Source organism: Ptychodera flava, chromosome 7 (assembly GCF_041260155.1).
Source record: "Ptychodera flava strain L36383 chromosome 7, AS_Pfla_20210202, whole genome shotgun sequence".
In the NCBI taxonomy this organism is placed as follows: Eukaryota; Metazoa; Hemichordata; class Enteropneusta; family Ptychoderidae; genus Ptychodera; species Ptychodera flava.
The window spans coordinates 5,092,384-5,101,325 of record NC_091934.1 but is presented as its reverse complement, the minus strand read 5'-3'; the positions used below and the strand labels follow the sequence as shown (position 1 = coordinate 5,101,325).

General features: G+C 35.0%; 1 protein-coding gene across 1 annotated transcript; it reads right to left on the bottom strand.

Moving 5' to 3' along the window:
* Window positions 1–388: 388 nt before the first annotated feature.
* On the bottom strand, window positions 389–8,424 carry LOC139137766 (solute carrier organic anion transporter family member 1B2-like). Its single transcript, XM_070706032.1, has 4 exons — window positions 8,222–8,424; window positions 7,629–7,720; window positions 1,447–1,773; window positions 389–567 (listed from the first exon to the last, which is right to left on the bottom strand). The coding sequence occupies exons 1-4, from the start codon at window positions 8,422–8,424 to the stop codon at window positions 389–391; spliced, it is 801 nt and encodes a 266-aa protein (XP_070562133.1).
* Between the last annotated feature and the right edge of the window lie 518 nt (window positions 8,425–8,942).

The following is an 8,942-nucleotide window of genomic DNA, read 5'->3' as shown; positions in this document are numbered from 1 at the left end:
AGCCATGCTTCTAGTTGTTTCTCCCGCGGCGTGTCGATGTTCTGTTCGGGTAAATCCTGTTCATCATCTCACAATTTTTTCAATTTTCCAAAGATGAACGACAGAATGTCCGCCGGCCGCGCCAGTCGACAGGACCACGATGTCTGAACAACGTCTGAGAAAGTTGTTGATCGTGAAATTTGAGGTCAAAATTGGAGGCGTGGTTTAACAGATTTGCTCTGGCGGGTAGAACTTTTCTATTTCGCGCCACGATCTTTTGAGTTTGGCGGGTCGATGTTTTCACTTGACAAGTTGAGTGACAGCTGGGAATATCTTGCGGTAAGACGCGCTGGCGGCTGGGCCTTTGTTTTGACGTTTTGAACACATCAGTGATTTCAGCAGTAAATAACTAGTAAGACAAACCTGTTAGAAAACTTGCTTTAGCGGCAGACACTCTGAATTGATTCTCAATATACTTAGTGAAGAACATGAGCAAACCAGAAACGACGGCTCTCTCAAATGCACATCCAATTGATATTGACATCAGAGGCACATTGCTGAGAAGGCGTCTAAGTGCTGATGGAAACTCTGTAACAAGAAATGCAACTCACAAGAAAACTATCAATTTTATATTTTCCCTTTTATTTCAATAAAAACTTATGTATATAACATTATGTATATCGCATCATTACATTATTTCGACCCCTGTGCAGGTCATCATATTCAATAACAGCAATACGTTTTATTTTCTCATAAACGTTACTATCCAATGTGATAGTGAGTGGTGATTTGATCTGTACTTCTTCCGTGTCACTTTAAAGGGACAAAGTCGGTCATTTATCATGAGTTTTGTTTGGTTCAAGACACTATTCAAAATGTTTGACATGTTGAAAGATACTGAATAACTGGGTGACTATGAATATATTCGACCCCGGTTTTAGACACGATAAATGAAACCGTCGCGAGAAAGAATAAAATGTCATGACCATTTATTCTTTCTCTCGTTGGCTTCATGTATCATGTCTAAAACCGTGGTCGAATATATGCATGGTCACCCATTTATTCAGTATCTTCAAACAATATAAGTAGTATCTCTTTATGAAACAAATATACGAAAAATGGCCGACTCTGTCCCTTTAAGAATGCTTTGTCGATAATTTTGAAATGTCTTCATCATTTTTAACCTATCCAACAACTGCTTAGTCTTCATCTTATTCCTAAACTATGATTAAATGCAGAGTGTTAGCTTTGCCGTCACAAGGACTTTGTGCAACACGTAGATATTTTCGACAAACGAATTGAAGTGTGGACTTCAAAATTGTTAACATCAATAGCATTAGATCCCATTATCATGAAATAAGTTGATGTCAACACCACAGTGTGCAAATGGCTACATAAGACTTAACACCTTGCATATACTGAACAGACAGGTACTTTCGCACCTTAAAAACTTTACTCTGCCTTTACCTTTGATGCGTCTTATGGCCTCTCGTTCAACATTGGTATTGTCATGACTGTAACTGCTCGATACAGACGCTGTGGTCACAACGGCATCTTCTTCCCGCGATGGAGAAAATCTCTTTGGAAGGAGCATAACAGGAATGCCAATTACGCCCATGAGGGCGCCGTTAACAAGGTACCCCAGCCACCAAGCTCCGACCCATCGTGTGTCGCTGGGGTCTATATCGATACTGGACATATTGACACGATCGAAGTCAACGTACAGGCCGATGAATAATGATGAAAGTAGGAATCCAATAACAAGTCCAAGAAAAACCGTTGTAAAGTAAATACCTGATCAGAAATAAGGGAAAGGGCATTTAAATTCACGGCTTATATATATATATATATATATATATATATATATATATTATAATATATATATATATATATATATATAATATATATATATATATTATATATATATATATATATATATATTATATATATATATATATATATATATATATATATATATATATATATATATATTATGTCATTGTTATATTAAGCTGACAAAACTAAGTGTGCATTGCCGCACTAAAGTCAAACCACAGAACTGTTGCTATACAAAAATACTAAAGCAACACTGCTGTGCATTTATCTATGCGCGCATTCCTATGTCGTTTTCATGTTTTTGCGCATTCTTATTGGTTGAAGATTAAAAAAAATGAGAAGAAAAATACTCGTCACCGCATCATTTTTGCAATACGTGTAGGATGAAAAACAAACTTACATTTGTAACAATAAGTAAATAGAAGAAAAGAAAATTGAGTACGAGAATGTGATAACAAATCGATCTATAGATGTATCTATCCATCAATCTATTGACCGATTAATTGAATAGATCGATCAAGCTATCGATTAATTTATTTATCTTTCTATCGAATTGATATATCCTTCGTTCTATCGATCGATCTGCCCATCCGTTTATCTATCGATCGATCGATTGATCGATCGATCGATCCACCGACCATCTATCAAACATCGATAGATAGATCGATCGATCTATCGATTGAGTGATCGAGTTATCTGTCGATACATTGTTCGACCTATCTATCTATCTATCTATAGCTGCCATATATCTATAGTTGCCATCGACCTCCAGCTAAGAATATCTGAGTTTGTCATCAATTCTGGGCTTATTGAGATATGCCACTTAAATTGAACGGTGAACATTTCCAGCTTCTCTGACCACTCTCCCTGTGAAAATTTTTCCCTGAATTCAGCTTCGTACTCATGTTGTTTGTACATTGTGTAAAACTTCTCCGTCGAGTCTGAAGTTAGCGATATATCTTGATCGATTTCCATTACAAATATCAATTAATTATATTTCTAGAAAAAGATATGAAAGAAATGCACTTGTATACATTTCGCATTGTACGATCTGCTCTGATTTTGGCCAAGGAACTTTTGGCTGCTTGGCAATGCAACCACGCATTATCGATGGCCTATCCTGCAAAAAATTGGAGAATCATTGGTAGTCCAGTCAATCTACGAGATTTTGGCACCTAACCCACCACAAATTGCAACAGAATTTTTTTCTTCGGAATGCATTTTAATGAGGTACCCAGAACAACATATTAAAAGTTTACTCGAATCCACCTTGGGGAAATATGTCTAATTTGCATAAATCAAATATGGCGGCCAACCATCCAACAAAATAACATAATTGGCTATATATCACATATTAAACTAGCTATTTCAGATATTTCAAAGACTGACACTAGTTATTTGGCTCAGGGAATCATTTTGGAGGTATAATGTTTCATATAGGCACCTCGTTAATTTGCATAATTCCAATATGGCGGCCAACATTCCTACAAAAGACATTTTTGGTCTTATACCACGTACTAAACAAGCTATTTCAGTGATTTTAAAGTTAAAAGTATTTTTCTTAGGCATGGACAAACGATTTTCGAGATGCTATGATTTGCATAGCTAATTTGTTAATTTGCATAATTCCAATATGGTGGCCAACATACCTACAAAAGACATTTTCTGTCATATACCACGTATTAACCCTTTTGGCGCCAAAGTCTATTTTTGTCAACTTTATAAAATGTACCACTGTCGATTTTTCTGCTTTTTGCCAAAATTTTGATTAAAATCTGTAGCTGCTGAAAAATGATATCCATTTGGTCCAAAATTATGAAAAAACGTACAGAAAAGTTCACAGAAATTGGTAAAATATCGCATTAAAATTTTGGTGTAAAAAATTACAGCAGTCAAACGGTAAACGAGCCATTTCTGCGATTTCGAAGTTAAAAGTGTATAGGCCTATCTTTGGCATGGACAAACAATTTTCGAGATGCAATGATTTGCTTAGGTACTTCGTTAATTTGCATAACTCCAATAGGGTTGCCAACATACCTACAAAAGACATTTTCTATCATATACCATGTATTAACCCTTTTGGCGCCAAAGTCTATTTTTGTCAACTTTATAAAATGTAACACAGTCAATTTTTCTGCTTTTTGCCAAAATTTTGATTAAACTCTGTAGCTGCTGAAAAATGATATCCATTTGGTCCAAAATTATGAAAAAACGTACAGAAATGTTCATAGAAATTGGTAAAATATCGCATTAAAATTTTGGTGTAAAAAATTACAGCAGTCAAAGGGTTAAACAAGCTATTTCTCTGATTTCAAAGTTAAAAGGATATTTCTTTGGCATGGTCAAATGATGTTTTAGGTGCAATGATTTGCATTGGCACTTCGTTAATTTGCATAAATCCAATACAAAAGAAATTTTCTGTCATAAAATGTATTGAACAATCTATTTCAGCCATTTTGAAGTTTAATTATATTTCTTGAGCATGAAGAAACACCTTTTGTGGTTCAATGTTTTTAAAAGAATTTTTGATGATTTTCAGAAATTAAATATGGCTGCCGAATTAATGCCCAAATAGCTTCTAATATAAATAAGGTTATGGTAGAGTTTTTAGGAATAGGAATATCAAGAAAAAACTGTCAAGAGGGCACAGCACCCAACGCACTGTATTTTGAAAATATTCTTCAATTTTTTATTAATTTGTTAACCCAAGATTAAAAATTGGTTAGGTTCACTTTTTAGCTTTGCAAGCAGTCGTAAGTTGCATGATATAGAAGGGTTAATGTATACAAATGTATGCAAATCACCCGAATTCCTGCTTCCCTTTTATCCGAATTTCAAGATTTCCAAAGAATATAACTCTGTTCTGGCTGGGTCATATTTTCTGAAATTTTCACATTATGTTTTTAAATGCTGTATAACAAAACAACTATTTTGTTTTGCAATAAAATTCTTACATTTTGAATTAGAGGCATTTTTATTTTGCTAACCATGATTTAAGCACTTTTTTGAGTGTCAGTCGTTCAGCCCATGCCATTTTAGAATGAAGATATACTCTTGTTTCAAGTGAAATATTAAATTTCACAAAATAGTTTGTAAGGGTTTCCTTGTTATCTTAGATGAGAAATATTTCTTCGAAAAAACTGTGTTGGCAACGTGCAGCTCCACATTAAGGCCTTGGACATTTATTTTTAAAAATATAGAAAATTTACATACAATAACGATCCATTTACGAATAAAAGTTTACTTTAATAGATGTCTGTGATACCTGAATTCGTTAAAATACCCCATAAATATATTGTATTTTGAAAAGAATGTTAAAGCAAATTTGGTAGACTTACATATATGACTTCCGAACGGATTAAAATACGTATATGTTGATGTGCGTTTACTATTGAATTGTAAGAAAGTCATGCAATTTTAATTATTTGTGATTTTTCTAAATATGACAACCGTTAATGATTGTTAGTCGTCTAATAATAATCTCTTTCTGAATATAACATTGGATTCATCTGTGTACGGCATTATTTGTGATTTTTATAGGTGCTTTATACTCTACAGTGTTAAAACATGTAATCTTTAATGTTTACTGTTTTAAAAAAGTCGTGGACAAAATCTTTAGTTTCTAATTTAGACTGAACCCCTTCCTTATGGACGAGTGCATCTTTGGTACATCCCCCTAGATGATAGGCAAGAAGTCATCACATGTAACAGCAAAAAGACAATAAACACAACAAAGATAATAACAGTGCAAAAAATAAAATAATGTGACCTAAAATAACACATGCCACAATAGAAACAAATTAAAACTTAGCGCTGATGCAAACAATGTCAAACTCTTAAAAACTTGATCAACACACAAACTCACAAAAATTGAAAATTGCATGCTTAGCAAAGACTTAAAATTAATTCAAACAACTCATTAGCCCAACAGAATCCAACTGTTACACGATACAAACATGCAAAAATGACACTTGGAAAAATGACTCAAGATGTACTTCTTTGTATTGTGTAACAGTTGAATTCTGTGTCTGGATTAATTGTAAGTCTTTGCTAAAGCATGCAGTTTTCATATTTTTTTGAGTTTGTGTGTCCAGAAAGTTTCTATGAATCTGACATTGTTTGCAATAGTGCTAAGTTTCAATTTGTGAGTATTACAACACTTTTTATTTCGGTCATATCATTTTTTCTGGTTTTTTAAGCTTTGTTGTGTTTATTGTATTTTGCTGGTATGTGTGATGACTTCTTGCCTATCATCTAAGGGATCTTATAAAGATGCACCCATCCATAAGAAGGGGGTTCAGTCTAAATTAAAAACTAAAGATTTTGAACACCCCTTTTTTTAACAGTAAACATAACAGATTACATGCTTTGACACTGTAGAGTGTTAAACACCCTTACAAATTACGAAAATGCCACACACAGATGAATTCAATGTTATATTAAAAAAGAGAACATATCATTCAAAAGGCTAACATTCATTAACATTAACAGTCGTCATATACAGAAAAATCAAAACATTTTAAAAATGAATGTCCAAGGACTTAACAGTTTCTTCTTGATAGTTTCCTAGTGCTAAAAACTATACCAAAACCGTTATTTATACTAGAAGCGGCAACAGGGCATTAATATGCAGCCATATTTAATTTATGCAAATTATCAAAGGAACTTTGTAAAAATTGAGCCACTAAAAGTGTTTCTTCATACCCAAGAAAAATATTAAAACTTTAAAATCAAAGAAATAGCTTGTTTAATGCGTGATGCATGACCGACAATGTCCTTTGTAGGAATGTTGGCCACCATATTGGATTTATGCAAATTAACAAATTACCTATGCAAATCATAGCATCTCGAAAATCGTTTTTCCTTGCCAAAGAAATATACTTTTAACTTTAAAATCACTGAAATAGTTTGTTTAATACGTGGTACATGACCGAAAATGTCCTTTGTAGGAATGTTGGCCGCCATATTGGAATTATGCAAATTAGGAAAGTACCTATAAGGAACATTATACCTCCAAAATAATTCCCTGGGCCAAATTACTAGTGTCAGACTTTGAAATCACTGAAATAGCTTGTTTAACATGCGATATATAGCAAATTATGTTATTTTGTTGGACGGTTGGCCGCCATATTTGATTTATGCAAATTAGACATATTTCCCCAAGGTGGATTCGAGTAAACTTTTAATATGTTGTTCTGGGTACCTCTCTGAAATGCATTCCGAAGAAAAAAATTCTGTTGCAATTTGTGGTGGGTCTAACCCTATTTTGACTGGACTATGGTGGTTTGAACCTTCCGCTTTCCATGTGCAATCTTAATGACTCTCTTGCTGCCTGGCGTACATTAGGGTCATGTTGTTCAATACTGATATACTGATAGATAAAATTACGGACGTTTAGCCACAGTCGCTTGCGGTTCGATACAAGACGGCTGCCTACTTTTCTAATGCATACTACAGCGGCCGTCGTGTATCGAACCACAAGCGACTGTGCGTTCAGCGTAGTACATTATACGTAGAGACATTCATGCACACCACGATTACATGATACCTTTACATACATACATAAGCTTACATACATACATATATACATACATTCATACATACATACATACATACATACATACATATATATATATATATATATATATATATATATATATATATATATATATATATATATGTTATAATAATATATGTTATAATAATATATAAAATGGTTTAATGAACACTATCATGTACCGAGAACGAGATTTCTTTATTTTAAATGCCACGGAAGCTTATGTGCTATGACGATTTTAAGTGTCTTCGCTTACCCATGTAGAGAGGGGCTTTGAGTTTGCTAGCTCCATCGTCTATATAGGTTGGTGTTAAGATTATCATTGGTGTGAAGAATACTCCAACAAAACTGTGTCCAAGCAATAAAATTATGACTGCTTGCATACTTTCCCTTTCGTCAATCTTGGTGCAAATGTGGCTTGCGTTACCAAGTCTATCGTCCGACGAGTTGCTATTACTGCCCAAACACAAGGTCGTGTCATTTGTGCCAAGAACTACAGTCGAATATTTGTACGTGTCCGATAGGAAATGTGGGAGCGACGTAAAACATTGACACAAAGCCGCTAGGATTATACCCAGTCCAACGACCCGAGGACGATGAACACCTGTTCGGCCGAAGAAAACACTCACGAAGACGACTGTTATCAGTGATGCCGTTTCAAGTAAGGTCGAATTTAGTCCCATTAGCGCACTGTCCAAGGAGTACCGTTTCTGGATGCTGGTTAGCCCAGTTAGCAAAGTAGTGAAGGTGACAGTACACACGAAGCTGGATACGCAAAGAACAAAGAACGCCAATTTGAAATTGGCGAACATTTGGAGACACTTTGGCCTCCAGCTTCCTATGCCAAACATCATGTCTGGGTCATTCTGGCCCCTAGGCAAGCCGGCGACATGAGCGCGCCCATCGGGTCCATCTGGGAACGATGCCCTGGTTGTAGCTGCCTTGCCAACTTCTTCTAGCCTTTCCAGCTGTGCACATGGCTGCTTTCTCGACGATGATTCGTGTTCGCCAGTTTCGTTTCCGTTCTTGCTGTCGTCTTTTACGATTTCCATTATCCTAGAACAATTATCAGAACATGTTATGCTTTTATCATCTGAACAAATTTCCAGACGATTCATCGTATTTTGTTTGAAAGCATCGCATTTCTAACAACAAAGTCTAGGCACACTAAGTTGAGCAGTTTTGACTGTTCAGTTTAATTCTATTGAGTTAGTGAGTGCATTGAAACAATGTTTAAACTTTTGCTGAAACATTCAAAAGATTTCCAAGTTAACAAACATAAGTAAACCATGCACTTACGCCCAGGAACGGTACCCTGCATCATTATCTCCGAACGAAGAGCAGTGTTTTTTCGTGTCGCATTTGAAAGGGCGGCGGTTGTGGGAATTGGGCCCGTACGAATAATTTAAACATTGCATCCAAGGCGATTGGCAATTGATGAAAGAAAAATTTATACGATACAGCTATGTAGGTGTGATGCATGATTTAGATATAGTACATGGAATACATTATTTTGTAAACAAGAACGTCGCATAGGCGCTGACGACTTCTCTCTTCAAAATTTGATAAA

Excerpts from the sequence above, each read along its gene's own strand:
- LOC139137766 (XM_070706032.1), bottom strand. The coding sequence starts at position 8,424 with ATGGAAATCGTAAAAGACGACAGCAAGAACGGAAACGAAACTGGCGAA. Across the intron at positions 7,721-8,221 it reads CAGAATGACCCAGACATGAT|TTTTGTTGGAGTATTCTTCA; the intron begins GTTTGGCATAGG and ends GCTTGGACACAG. Across the intron at positions 1,774-7,628 it reads CAAAGCCCCTCTCTACATGG|GTATTTACTTTACAACGGTT; the intron begins GTAAGCGAAGAC and ends ATTTCTGATCAG.